Genomic DNA, 15584 nt, shown 5'->3' on the forward strand with positions numbered 1-15584 from the left:
AAGGAAATGTTATGGCCTTTACCTATGACAGACTTTTTTTTGAAATTAGTTTCCACTTCGCTCTTGCAGGCAGTTCCCTAAGTTTGCCGTCCCTGGACTTAGGTTCAACCACACACGGCTCACTGACTCAACAACGCCCGACACATCTGCATGAGCAGCTTTTCATTCCACAGCTCATGTGGGAGGTATTTTGAAACAGGACTGCTGAGCTCCGATTGTCCTCTCTTGGTAGTTTTATGCTTGATCTAGAAATCTGGCATCTTATCAGAAGACACTTGTGCCTTAAACCATTTCCTAATGGGAAGAAATGATCTGTCAAGAGCCTTTAAAAGCCCAGGGCGAAATCCTGCCAAGGAGGAGGAAGAAAATGAGTCACCTGATGGGGAGTGCCCGCACCTTTCCAGGTCACGAGGGAGTTATTCAGAAAGCCCTCTCCTGAAGCATTAAATTGCACCCCAGTGGTTTCCACCCCTGTGACTGGGGAAGTTAATCACCTACCACGAAAAACCAATTCTCTCCTGTTTTCAAAAATACATTCAGGGCCATTATTTTCACAGTTCTACACCTCGGATTTCAAAAAATCTTGAGCATATGAATAAAATGTACAAAATCTCTGTGTGCAGACGGAAAAAAACACGCCAAGGAAAGTTAAGCCTCTTTCTGCTTGAGATAGTCTCTGCTGAGTTTAATTTGCCGTGCCAGCCTGCAGTATTTCACATGTAGCATTGCTACTGCGAGGGAAGGTTCTGAAGACAAAGCAAAGTAACAGACCCGCCCCCCCCCAAACACACCCCTCCCAAACAAAACAAGAACCAAGCATTCAGGGATGTTCCCTCTGGAACCTTAACATCAAACCCCTTTTTGTGTTTCTCTTTTAAAAAATAGTATTTTATTCATTTTTAGAGAGATGGGAAGGCAAGGAAATATCGATGTGCAAGAAAAATATAAATTGGTTCCTGCTTTTACGCTCCCAACTGGGGACCTGGGCCCCAACCCAGGCATGTGCCCCGACAGGGAATCGAACAGTGGCCTTTTGGTTTGCATGGCAATATCCAACTCACCAAGCCACAGCAGCCAGGGCATCTCTGTTTACCTTTCACCCTAGGAGCTGAGCTAAACTTTTAAAGTCCACTGCAAAATTCACCTACAGCACATTCCTTTTCTCAGAAGAGCACTGAAATGATTTTTTAAATCTTTATTTTTATTATTTTTGTTGTTGTTCCCCCGTTGTTGTCCCCTGCCCATGTTCCCTCAACTCTTCTCCCCCGCCCTGCTCCATCCCTAACTCCATTGTCCGTGTCCCTGGATCATTTATACTGTACTTGTCCTTTAACTAGGCCCTTTCCCTTCTTGTCTCCCTTACCCCCTGCCCAGACTCCTCTCTGGTCCCGGTCAGTCGGTTCCTTATTTCCAAGCCTCTGGTTCTATTTTGCTCATTGTTTGGTTTTGTTGACTAAGTTCCTCTTACAGGTGAGATCATATGGTATTTGTCATTTGCCCCCGGGCTTATTTCACTCAGCATAATGCGCTCCAGTTCCATCCATGCTGTTGTGAAGGGTAGGAGCTCCTTCTTTCTTTTTGCGGCACAGCATTCCCTTGTGTATATGCACCACAATTTTTTGATCCACTCATTTACTGATGGGCACTTAGGCTGCTTCCAGCACTTGGCTATCGTAAATAACACTGCTCTGAACATTGGGATGCATAGGTTCTTTTGGATTGGTGTTTCAGGGTTCTTAGGGTATAGTCCCAGCAGCGAATGATTTTTGTAGTTATTAAAATTAGTATGAGAAGGCAAAACAATTCTAGGCCAAGTTGAATACAGAAGTCTTGAGAAAGCAACTCAGGAAATGGCAGTATATTCTTGTTCCCCATCCCCTCTGCCCATCAGCGTTTTTCAGGGGCTGAGAATATGGAGGCATTAGCTCCATTCATTCCTAGCATGCCCAGGGTACCACTTGGCTCTGGCTTTGTGCTGCAACAGAACACAGCAGCACCCAGGCAAACAGGAAGTCATCTCCTATCCATCCCTTCCCTCCTCCCTATGCAAGCAGACAGATGGCTTCCTAATAGGAACATCATAAAATCTACGAAGACTCCGTAGATTCTATCCTAACAATATATTCCACTCCTTCTCTTCCTAGGGTGAAAGATATGTTTCTACTTTGCCATTTCATTGCCACCTTCAATTAATCCTTTTGTTTTTCTAAATACGTCTAACAGGAGGTAGAACAATGTTAATTGTACGAGAGTAGGAGTTAACCCCAATTTGCAGATAAAGAGAGACTTCTTTTAATTAAGTCACTTGTTCCAGGTCACAGGTTATATAGATGGCAAACCTGGGAATTAAAGACAGGTGTTTACAGTCTACTAAACAATGTAGAAAAGAATTGTGGTTCTTATCTCGTCACATACCGATTAGTGACATTCAGTCAAAGCTGGTAGGCTGCATTTTTTTCCAGAACATTTTGCTAGTTCTCAGAAATAATTTATTTTGGTTACTGTGACATAGAGGAAACACATACTTGGTCTCTGCTCCCAGCCCCTGATGTGCAGTTCCAAGAACTCTCATCATTTCCTGAGTGACTGACAGGAGTGACAGGAGCATCTTTTGTTATAAAAAGTGTTTCTGTAGGTGAACAGGTTGGGGTACAGTGTGGATGATGTGCCCAGAGAGGGCACGCGAGCTCCTTGCCCTTGACTGTGCATCTATTCTGTCTGGCTGTTCCTGAGTTCCAACCTTCTTAATAAATCACTAATGGTTACAGGAAGCATTTATGTGAGTTCTGTGAGTTGTTCTAGTAAATTACCAAACCCAAGGAGGAGGTTGGGAACTCTGATTTATAGTTTTTAGATCCCTTACTATTGCAAAAAAAAGTTCTGCAAACAAAGCAAAATAATAGCCTCCTCACACACAAAACACACCCCCACCAAAAACAAAACAAAAAGCAAGCATTCAGCTTCCATAGGAACCTTTGCAACACACCTGTGTTTATCTTTTTAAAAAAGACTTATTTATTGTTAGAGAAATGGGGAGAGAGGGATGACCTGTGACTTGCAATGGGCTTCTGAAAAGGGGGAAGTCTTGTGGGACGGAGCCCTAAATCTGTGGGGTCTGTGCTCACTCTGGGCTGTGTCAGAATTATTTAATGTAAGAGCAAACCCCCTACACATTTGGTGTCAGAGTACTGAGTGCAGAGGTAATAGTTTTTTCCTTTAGCTACAGAGACCACAGCAGCTGTACATTACTGAAGGCACCATAAAGAACCAAATTTAGGACCTGGCCCAAAGCCTGCAATTTATGTTTCTGGCGCAACTTTAGCAACACATTGGAACTAACTAGAGCTAAGATCAGCCGACTTGACAGCAAAGAAGCGCCAGAAACTGTTTTGGTGCTTATGTCTTAAATTCTTGTTTGGTCAAGCAGCGAAACATGCTGAAGCTCTGAGCGATGGACAGGACTATTAACATGACCCAGATGGCGAAGCCCACAGAGTCTCAGGAGAGATGTAAAGGGCAGATGCTTAAAAATCCCACAGGCCTCTGGGAAGGGCTGCTGAATGGGCCTGACCGCCTGACAAACGGCAACTGTGACACAGTCTTGATTTCTTCAGAAAGGGGCACAATCATGTGCTGTAGCTGAACGTATTCACTACTTGGACTTGGGCATTTTTGTTTTCTACACCCTCTACCTGGTTTTCACTTTCAAAGACATTTACATCTATACTTCTTTAACTTCACCCTCCCCTCTTACTCTACCCAACCACGGGGCCCTGATGTACTAAAAATATCAATATTAAAAAACTCAAGATAAAACTTATAAAAACCCAACTATTACCTGGGATCTTTCAACTGACCCACAGATGAGCTTCGCAGAATGAGCGAACTCTTGGAAACCCATGTGTAAGTAACTGTGTGTGCAGTGCACACACGTCGAGGGAGAAGATCCCTGGTTCATCTCTGTTCTTTGGGGCGGATCCCTGACACCCTGGGCGGCTCAGTAAACACTGGGCCATTAAAGAACGTGCTGTGCATTTGCAGAAAAATGAAAGTATTTATGTTTTCATGTTCAAAGGTGAAATGAAAATAGATATGAATATATGCACGATGCCTTTGCTGGAACAAAATCTGATCTCGTGGCACCATGTTTTCACAGCACCTCGGGAAGAGCTATTTCAACTCTGAAGCCCGTGACCTAGCAGGGTTCTGCTCTGGAGGGAATCTGGGTGATGTACACGGTCTCAAAGGCACAGGACAGCTTGCAAGCTAATGCCTTTCCTACATACTTCTTAATTTTCTATTTAACTTAATTCGATTTTAAAACAGAGAGCACTAGTGTCTCTGGCTACAAACTTAACCGCCGATCTTTATCAAGATCTGCCTATGCATTAAGCTTGGTAAAGGTTCAAGCAAGGTAGGAGGTAATACTGAGAGGCATAACCGAAACAGCACGCTGATCATTCAGCAGAATTTATAGGGTTTTGTTCAATAAAGGCTCATCCTCCTATTTTTTCCTTTTCACCTACTGTTTGTTACTGGTCTGTCTTTAAATGTTCTCAAGTTACTGAGTCCCCTTGTGCTCACCAATTTTTCAAGACTCAACTTGAAATAAATGAATGCTGAATGAATAACTAATATAAGACATAGTGTAATTATTTACATTTCTCAAAGATGATTTTCATCTTCACAGTCTTTTAAGTATATTCTGATCAGCTTTACAAAATTTTGATTATTAAAAATTTGAGAGTAGAATGTCTTTAAACATCTTACCACTGATTTGCCTCAGTACCCTCACATGTTAGACCCTCGGCAAATGATTTCTAACTTATTTACCACCCATTATATTGAGGAGCAGAGGTACCAGATTTGCCTGGGAAATCTATGCTATCAACATATTTTCTGTAAATGCTTCATATATCTTTTGCGACCAAAACTGATGAGCAGAAAATGAAGGGTTGCGGAAGACGACAGTTAGCAGTATCATATAAAAACTGAAATAACCAAGTTGAGCACCTCAATTTCAATTTTGCTTTATATACAACTTAGAGTTACACCAACATTCCTGCTGGCTACAGAATGATTTAGCTAGAACCTCCCTAGGCATTCACAAGTTTGCCCATCACAACAGACCCACGAATAGCTGTCCTTTCTCTTCTCCAATGACTACTTCTTATTCACTGTCCATTGCCCTCTTGTTAGAATTCACCAAATAGTGTTGAACAAAACCTTGACATAGGGAGAAAACCATACTTCTTAAGGGTAAGTCTCACGAATCATTCCATTCATGTTCGACCAAAGATTTCTATGAAGAAGTTTTCAGGAAAATTTAACATGTGGCTGAACTAATCAGAAATAAGAATTAAAAAAGGTGCTAAAGACACAGACAATTTTTTTCTCCATTCAATGTTGAGTTTGAATGTGAAGCGGCACCTATAGGCCGGAAATTAATTTTATTTGGCTACGATGCTGCCACCGTGAGAACCTGGGAGAGCACACAACCACACGAGTACGGACACACGGACACGAGGACGGACAGAAAGGAACACACGAAAATGCCCCCCGCCTCACTGCCACAGAGAAAATGCTGGAAATTTGTTAAAGTTAGAAAAATAATTAGGATGTTGTTTAACAGAAGAGTTAGACTATCTGTCAAAACTCTAAAATCTAAGATACGGTTATTCATTTCTTAGCTTGAAAACATTTCAAGTCTTACTAATTAGGAGCTCCGAAGGTTTTCCAGACCTCAGCCTGCCTTGGAAAGTTTATTTTAAATAGAAATTCCTATGCAGCCTTTAGTTTAACTGTACAGGACCCTATTGAAGTCTCATTGCTCTTCAGGTCACACAGAATGTTGAACAGGCAGGCAGCCTCGCGGCTTTCTCTCCTTCTATGAAGCGGAACCCTGACAGTCACAGGAAGGCAGGCTGGGGTGGTACTTTGCTAGTGTTTAGTCCGTATTTCATGAGGCCATAAAAGCTGAATATGAACTCTGATACAGTAAGAAGCCAGAAGCGTTAGACTGGTTTTGAAATGATAATATAGGTTCAAGTAGTACTTAGCTTTGGTAGCTTGAAGGCCTCTAAAGTTGAACTATGAGAGATACACCTTTGAAGAGGAATTTAACTTTTGGGGGGTGCAGGGAATCTAACTCCTTGATGTTCCAAGGACACTTCTGGAAAAGTGAATAAATTGAGTGGACTGGTCCTAAGCAGACTCATTAGCCCTCAACAGATGAAGAGTTTATTCTGGGTGTATTTTTATTCCTGAGAAAATAAAACTGTTTTTAACTACTGTAACATTTGAAGAAAATATTTCTAAATATGATTCAAACAATGCACTTTTACATTGGCCACTGAGTGCATCAGCTGTAGGCTTGTACTTAATCAAAAAGGAACTGTGGGGACTCACGCACGAAATTCAAAGCCAAACAAGGAACTTTAGCTGAACAAAACACCATCATGTAGTGCTTCCATGCTTGGGTTAAATACAGATGAAAGAATGGATTAAGCCTGAGCTTCAAAGACACTGGGAAAAAATCCATGTTGTTTCAGATTTTCATGTTTGCAAAGTTTGGGACTATATGGTAGAATGCAGTTAGGGTTAAAGGGATAATTATTCCGAAGGTAATATCAGCTATAGAATCTGTTAAAAACACTTAGTCTAATTCATTTCTTTATGTTCAACCTTTACTGAGTATTTCCATATCTTCCAGGCACTGGTAAGCAGGAGGGAGACCTGGGAAATATCTATTTATGGCTCCAGCACAAGACGTGACCTTCCATAGACAATAGCTGGTGAGTTTTTGACTTATGTCTTTCAACAGCAATATATGAAAGTCTTCAAGGAGGGATTTAGAAGTTTCTCGCATTTTCCAAAGTACAGAGCTAAGTGCCTTATCAAGTTGTATGCTCACATTTAAATAAAGCACTCAGACAAAGATGGTGACTGCACAGAGATGACAGGACAGGTCATGCCATGACCCAGGCCTGTGACTCCCCACCTCCAGTTGTCAGTACACTGGAGAGCGTTGCGCATGCCTAAGTGAGCATTCAACAGGAATCCCTGGATCAATCCACAACACTTGGATTTTTTCACAGTAAAACAGTTCTTCCTAATCCAGTTTTTAATTTTAATTCCAAATAACATGCTATCTAATTCTACTCGAAGTGACCAGCAGGCCCAGAACAAGCATGATAATGACCAATCTGAAAATATCCCCTTGCTAACACTGAAGCCTCAGCCCATGTTCTTCTTGTTGCTGTCTTTCCAGTGCTGGCCGAGGGCTGACCAGAAAGATGGGAAGTGTGCACTGGTGAAAGACTCCATGCAGTCCTCATTTGATCTTTGCTCTATCAATGACCACCCAGCAATGATCGTACTTCAGAGATTGGGCTTTAGCTGAAACGCTTTACTAAATGTCAGCTATTACGATTCTGCTCTCAACACCCACGACTCTGCCCTGCTCTGGCAAAGGATCCCGATGGCCCCGCTGCCCCGCCCCAAGTCCTCTAGAAAAAGAGAGTAAGCACAGGAATTTTGCTCCAAAGAGACAAATGGAATTTTACTGAGCAGCGCTGGAACAGACATTTCTTTTCTGAATAGAAAATAAAAATGCTAATGTGAGTCTTCTTTTTCAAAAGCTTTCTGTGTGGAAAGGAAGCACGGTCCAGGAAGAAAGCATACAGTGGTCAACTGTGACCCACGGCTCCGCCCTGTCCTCCGGCGGTGGTGTCACCCTGGACCAGCCACTCCATCTCAGTGACGTCAAAGCAGAACAGAGCCAATACTATCTTGCTATCGGGAAGAGTACCAGGAGCTGTCGTATGGCTCCTCAAAGCTTTCAGTACTGTAACTTTACAATAGAAAGAAAAATCAAAATGATGAAGAGAACCAGGGCAAACGGTTGGCTTTTTGGTTTAGTTACATAATATACACATAGGCTGTCACTTCCCACCAAGATCAAGAAAGAACAAACAGATTTATCTGCCACCTGTAATGACCAAAAAGAGAAAAAACAATAAAGGATTATGTTTCAACACTATATCAGACATCAGATGAAGGACAGTGAACACTGAGAAATGGGAAGCAACTGAGGGGAACTCCACCAAAGCCTAAGCCGACCGCCACGAGTTTCTGGGCTGTGGCTCCAGGCACGGGATCCCCGGTGGAGCTTGGTGGCCCCCACAGTTGAGGATACGGAGTGAGGGACGGGGGAGATGAAGGCGGCCAGCAGTCGCAGCAGAGCGCACTGGAGAGGCGGGAGTCACTCAGGGAGAACCCAGAGATCTGCATGCAGACGAGGCCCCTTGAGGATGTAGCTGACTAATGACCAGTACTCGAATGCACAGAACTAATCAAGGCCACAACACAAAAATCATTCAAAAGGATTAGATGTTCCTTTTGTCTGATGTTCACACAGGGCTAGGAATAGTACCTATTTCTACCAGATATGTGGGAAAACTCAACATCATGGTAGATTACTCAGAAGGATCTTGCCTCACTATTGGGGAATAATGACCCGAAAGCTGGTGACTGCTCTGATCCCACCTAACAAATCTAAAAAGCAAAATTGTTTCCAAGTAATTTAACTACATTGCAGAACAAAGTTCAAGAATAGTTAGTTTCAGGTATACAAAGATTCCCAGCACTCAAAAAGGTACAATTCACAATGTCTGACAGCCAATAAAAGATTACTAGGCATAAAATGATGAGTAAAATATTACACATAAAAAAGAAAAACTAATCAGATTTAACCCAAAGCTCACAGAGATGTTAGAAGCAGCAACCAAGGACAGGAAAAGAATTACTATAATGCAGCTTACAAGTTCAAGAAAGGTAAGTAGAGATATAAAAGGTATGAAAAAAACAACAAAAACCCAGATTAAACTTCTGGATATGAAAACAATAATGTGTAAGACAAAAAATAGCCAGATTGAAATACAACATAACATATTATAACTATTCAAAATTACTGTAAACAGAAATCTTAAAGTAGAAAGATAAAGATATATTATTTTCAGAGACAAAGAAAAGGATATCAGTACTCTTTTTGGAAACAATACAAGTAAGTAAACAATGGAGCATCATTATTAAGGGAGCTTAAAGAAAAAAACTCCATCCTAGAATTCTATACCCAACAAAAATGTCTTTCAAAAACAAAGGTGAAATAAATATATTTTTAGACAATCCAAGCAAAAGAATTCTTCACCAATCTACATGCATTAAAAGAAGTTTTAAAGGATGTCATGCAGGTAGGAGAAAAATGATTCCAGGTGGACCTACAGAATGAATGAAGAGCACCAGGAATGGTAACTATATAGGTACATAAATATTTTTCTAATTACTTAAGGCTTCTTTTTTTTTAATTGATTATGTTGTTACAGTTGTTCTATTCCCCCCTTCATTCCCCTCCACCCTACCCCCCATCCCCACCATTACCCCCCCTTTAGTTTATGACCATGTGTCAGTATTTTCCCATTATCATTTATTGCCCTTATACCCTCTTCCTTTAAAAGAAGATCGACTGTTTCAAGAAAAGCAACGATGACACAGAATGAAGAAACTGTGACAACCACAGGCCAAAGATAGGACATGGGGAATGGACGCACTCTGTTTAAGTTTCTTATAATATACGTGAAGGGGTGTATCACTGTGAAAAGTTAAAAATATTTTCTATAGACTCCAAAGCAAACACTAGAATAAAAAAATAAAGACTTATAGCTAAAAAGGCAACCAAGGACCTACACTAGAATTACAAAAATATATTCGATTAGTGAAAAAGGTAGCAAAAAAGAAAACGTGTCTGTCCCTAAAAACAGAGGCTCAGAATACACAAAGCAAACCCTGATAGTGTCGCATTGAGAAGCAGACCAACCCACAGTTCCAGAGTCAGAGATTTCAGTGCCCTGCACCCCATCATGACAGTGCAAGTAGGCCTAGTGCACACACTCATCTGCAGAGTATTTCTACGCCCACATTAACTTCTCCCACGAAGCCTCGCTGAGGGAATCTGCGCTTGCATAGCTCGGGAAGCCACCATGGGCATTTATCACTCGAAATCGCACACAGGGCTCCTTGCTGCTGGTGTCCTGACAGACTAGAGCTGCTCCGGACACTGTGGCTGCTGCTCTGAGCAGGAAATTCTGGTCCTAGTCTCTCTTATTCCACTAAAAATCCTTGTAACTTGGCCTAATCTCAACTTTTCTTGACCTCACATGGGGTCAAGAAAAGTTGAGATTTACTGTCTGATATGCATTGAGCTATTCTTGCTTTGTTTTGGTTAATGTTACAGTGTGTCCTTGTTTCCACTCTTGGGTTTTTGTTTTACCTCTTTGTCTTTACATTGGAAGTGGCTTTCTCAGAGGCAGCACGTAATTGGGTATTCCCTTCTAACTGAGAAGACTGTTTAATGAAGTTAAAGGTACAGTTATACCTAAATTACGTATGATGAGGGGTCTGGGGTAGGTTCCATCCAAACTGGTTCCCTGATTTCAACTCTACCGGGAGAGGCCACCATCCCTGGCAAATCACCTCAAGTCAGGCCTTGCGCTTCGAGTCCCTGGGAAACCAGCCTGAATCTTATGTGGAAAAACGTGTCTGCTGTGCTGAGTCAGCCCTATGGAGGCAGCTGCTCCGTGTCCCTTTAACCCTCGAGAAGGAACGAATGGACTCAGGTCAAAACTCTGAACAACGGTGCTCACAGCTCTTCCCCACACTGCCTCCTCATGGCCTTCAGTGCCCAGAGCCCACAAACCCACTGTCCAGGCTATGCCCTGAAGTGGGCCATGAGGCCAGACCTACCCGGGGGGGAACGGCCTGCAGAGCGGTGATGTAGTTCTCCAGGGCCAGGCGGCGGCGGTCGTTGAGCATGGCCTCCACGCGGGCCATGTGAGTCTCCACCAGCTGCTGCCTCTCATTGGCTGCTTCCTGCTCCAGAGACTCCACTTTCTCCTGGAAATGCTGCCATTGCAAACACATACACTGGTCATTGGGAACTGAACAAGCTGGACGGGGCAGTGTGCTCAAGTCATTGAAAAGGGACATCAAATTTCATTTCATTCAAACACTTCACAGTCATTCCAACCTTGGTCTACAACTCAGGCGTGTGCCCTGACTGGGAATTGAACTAGTGACCCTTTGGTTCATAGACCAGCACACAATCCACTGAGCCATACCAGCCGGGGCAATTTATGTCTTTTTGAAACTCTAAATTACACTGCACATTAAAAAATATTCCTCTTTTATCCAAAGTATTTTAATTCAAGAAAATGACTGTGATATATTTAAGATAATTTTAAGAAGAGCTGTCATTAAAAATGGCAATCATTACATAATTTTTGCCAGGGGAAGAAGCAGTAGAAGAGTATGGCCACCAAAAAGACAGACTATTGATTAAAAAGTAGACTGCAAGTTACAGTACAAGTTTTATGGGAAAGAACAATCACCTGAGCTAACTGGAAACAAATAGAAGGCCGGATTTGAGCAACTCAGTACTAGACAACGATGAGCAGCAGTAACCCACGTTGAAGAGAATACGAACGACCACACAAGAGTGTGTAGGGCACTTTATGAATGGGGTGGGGGGTTCTGTACCTCTTGGTGAGAACAGGCTCAGCTTTTACCTGGATAACTGCTTTCTTATCAGCTTTAGGCAAGTTCTTTGCTTGACGTTCTGCCTCTTCCCACTCTCTCATGACCTACAAAACAAGAAAACATTTAAATTTAAAATCATAGTTCTTTTTTTCAAATATAGATTTAATGAGCTAGATGGTTTTTCTTCTACACTTGACATTTTAAACAATTATTACACTCCAGTCTTGTTCCAATAATATTTGATCTCCCACTAAGATGTAAATCTATCCCCGTAGTGGATTGAACATAAATATTCAAACTTATTTTAGCAATGTGGCCTTTGGAAACAAAGGTGGTCTATTTTTCTTTTCCTGAGAAATGGCTGAAGGTCATTTCACTTGATGCGCACAAACGTTAACAATTCATAAAAGACACCTATTTCCTGAACAAGGTTTTCCAACATTACATTGGACACCCTGGTTTCAGTCTTTTGGGAAAGCAAGTTACAAAATTTCAGAGTATGGGGGGAGCACATATAACACTTTACGGGTGCATAGACACACCATGAACAAAGTGCCAAAAAGCAGTACATACTAGAGGAAAGAAAAGAATATTTCTATTGTCAGAAATCCCGAGATCCACCCCATTGAAGGAGGGATGGGTAATTAGAGTCCTTTGCTTATCAACCCACACCATGAACAGCAAAAATGCCCCAAATCCCTCTAAAATTCCCCGAGAGGACACATTATATGTTCCGAATGCAGTAAAATGTATTCTTGGCAAGTAATGCTAATTCAACGACCAGGCTAATCCATTTTGTAGAAAAATACATTTCCTCCACTCAGCCTTGCTGTTCACCTAGCATTTCCCTGAGACAAGTTCTCTCATTGATCTGAATGCAGAGGAAAACTCTGCAGTTGCTGAACCCCACCCCCCCAAAAAAAACGGCTTGCAACTCATTGCCCACCCACAGTGGCCTTTCCCTTTTCAAGTGTACTACTTGGTGTCAACTAGTGTTTTTAATTGTTGTGTTTTTTTTCCCCTTCAGTGTCATTCCTACCTGAGCTGGGTAAAATGAAGGCCAGAAAGATCAAGGAAGCAAAATGCAGGTCTGGTAACAATCGTTTACTCGCACACTTTGTGGGTTTCCAAACCATGACACAACTTGATTTCTGTTCTGCAAGAGCTTGTTATTTATAGGTGTTTATCCCTAAGGAATTGATTTCTCTGACGTCCTTCAAGATCACAAAAAAAGGGAGGCTCGGAGTACGTGACCACTGACAGCAAAGTTCTGTGAGACAGCACCACACTAAATCACCACGTGGGTTAGCGCACACCAGGGCAGTGTGTGCTAACACTGACTGGTTGGATAAGAAACAGGACCAGCATCCTCCTGTGTTGTTTTCATGAAATTATGCGCCAAATATAATGAAATATATTTTCAACTACACTGGACAAGCATATTAAAAATGACCTAAAAAGTTCATAGTCAGATTGGGAAAAATGCCCCACTGCTATGAAAAGAACAGAACACAAAAGAAAAGAAACATATTGTCCCAGATGTTTTGGTGTCTCTGAGAGTTCATGAAGAGCACTAGTGCGGAGGGGTCTACCGAAGACCACCTTTGCTTTTATGGATGAGAGATAAGCCCTGCATTACAAATATTTCAATTTCCTGCTTCAAGGATGTTCACAGTGGCACCACCTCTCATGTATTCTTTAGACAGGAGTCTCAAAATTAGTTTGAGAGGGATGTCAAATGTTTTACTAGAATGTAAAAACTGATTTTTCATATTATATTTCAATTTTTACAATCTTGCTGGGTATATTCAGAATCTGAACTTACAGCTTGAAGAAGATACATAATGGAATACTTCAGATTTATTTAGCTAGTAAACAGAAAATAAACATTTATAGAGAAATAAAATAAAAGGCCGATTTTCAGAGAAATTTAACAATATCCTATATTCTCACAAATAAAACAATCCACCTATAGTATCCCCACTGAAAGATATACACACATCTCCCTCTGAACAGTGTCTTACAGCGAGGTAGTGGGTAACAGCTAATATTACTGCTGACCTTATAAATATTAGGTCTAGTATTGAGTGCTTTACAAAACCTATCTCATTTCATTGATTCCTCACAACAGCCTATGAGATTAGGCACGATCATCCCTGTTTTTGAACCACAGTTAAGTACCTGCTCAAGGTCATGCAGGGAAAAGATGGAAAAGAAAAGATATATACCCAGATCTTTGGGGCCCTAAAGTCCATGCTTTTGTCCCCTGTGGCCCAGGAGGCTCTTATAAAGTGGCAAATCCAGCAGATGAACTAATTTTATTTATATTTGGTGGTGACAGGAAGAGCCACTCTGAGATATTGATGCTTATCTTAAAAATAATACATTTAGAGTAAGATCAACTTTTGTTTTAAAGAACATTTTAAGGGTACAATAAAACTGGTAAATTCATAACTAATAAAAGTACTTTTAAACTGTTTGGCATCTTCCATTTGCTGGATACTATTCACAACATATAGCAACAGAAATCTACAAGTTGAGCATTACCATGAACCACCACCACAAAAAACCAAAATAAACAAAATCCTCTGTATTTATAAGGAAACAACAAAAACTACAATACAAGTAATTAAAGGACTACTTTTTTTAAATAAAAAATTCTCAGGTGGTGGCTGCCTATATTCTTATAAAGAAATTTTCCACTGCATGCACAAAACTACCAGCATCTTCAGGATTTATGGATCTTCAACGACTTGGTAGTTGCATGCAGAGACGATGGACGATGGACAACTAATAGGGAGAGATTTAAGAGGCAGGCAAATTCAAAGTCGAACAGTCCCCAGAATAGAGTACCATAGATTATGGAGATAATCTCACTTCCTTTTGACCTCTGGAATCTAGCAGACCACATTCTCTGCTCCAGGATAACACCCCTTAAGTTATTTCATATAACTAATGACTAAAGGATGAAGAAAATCTATTAAAATGTACATAGATGCACTAAGTCATGGGTTAAATAAATGTGCTAAAATAAAATTAAGTTATTACTCTAGGAGAGATTAATAATATATAACACTAGTAGAGTATTTAAACAGTTATCTTTTTTTATTTTTTTAAAATAATTTTATTAATCAGTTATCTTAATAAAATCAAAACAACAAAGACAAAACAATGCCTTTGGGAAAAGGGAAAATGCCTCTAGGAAAAACAATGTAGGATTTATAGTTCTTAAAAATAATGACTGACTTCAAGTAAGAAATGCAAGGTTAGTAAAATGACTTACATAAACTCATAGGAACTAAAAGTTTATAATTCAGCTGGAAAGATAAGACTATATATACAGGGTCTGTCGAGAAAAAGAACAGCCATTGTTAATATAATGAGAATGGTTTGCATGACATTGATGTAACCTGGCAGCGAAGGAGAAAGGACTGGAGTGCACAGGCATGAACAATGACGAGTTCACTGTACTAGTTAATGGGGGCAGTAGATGCCATTGAGTGAGCATGTGTACCGTGTGGCTGTCACATTCAAAATGAATGAGTAGAGCAATGAATCTGTAACAAAATTTGCTTGAACAAAATTTTGCTTGCTAAGCTTGAACATTCCTCCTGAAACTACTCAGATGATTCAGAAAGCCGCAGCTACGGGCCACTGGTGATTGGCAGCTTCATTACAACAATATGCCTGCTCATACATCATGTCTAGTGCAGAGTTTTTGGTGAAACATCAAATCACCCAGGTGACCCAACCCTCCTACAGCCCAGGTTTGGCACCCTGTGACTTCCGGCTTTTCCCAAAACTAAAACCACCTTTGAAAGGGAAGAAATTTCATATAAATCGATGAGATTCAGGAAAATACAATGGGGCACCTGATGGCAATTGGGAGAACTGTGTGAGGTCCAAGGTGCCTACTTTGAAGGGGACTAAGGCATCACTGTCACATGTACAATGTTCCTTGTATCTTCTTCAATAAATGTCTCCATTTTTCA

General features: G+C 41.0%; 1 protein-coding gene across 6 annotated transcripts in view; it reads right to left on the bottom strand.

The window, feature by feature from the left end:
* Nucleotides 1-15584, bottom strand: part of APP (amyloid beta precursor protein) — a 236498-nt gene that overhangs the window by 62877 nt on the left and 158037 nt on the right. For all 6 annotated transcript variants that reach the window (XM_053657546.1, XM_053657544.1, XM_053657543.1 and 3 more), the window contains 2 exons: nucleotides 11622-11696; nucleotides 10801-10959 (listed from right to left, as the gene is read on the bottom strand). In XM_053657546.1, coding sequence (XP_053513521.1) covers nucleotides 10801-10959; nucleotides 11622-11696 — 234 coding nt within the window. The remainder of the gene's footprint in view (nucleotides 1-10800; nucleotides 10960-11621; nucleotides 11697-15584) is intronic.

This window comes from Artibeus jamaicensis, unplaced genomic scaffold (genome assembly GCF_021234435.1).
Source record: "Artibeus jamaicensis isolate MK-2021 breed Jamaican fruit bat unplaced genomic scaffold, CSHL_Jam_final scaffold_474, whole genome shotgun sequence".
Classification (NCBI taxonomy): domain Eukaryota; kingdom Metazoa; phylum Chordata; class Mammalia; order Chiroptera; family Phyllostomidae; genus Artibeus; species Artibeus jamaicensis.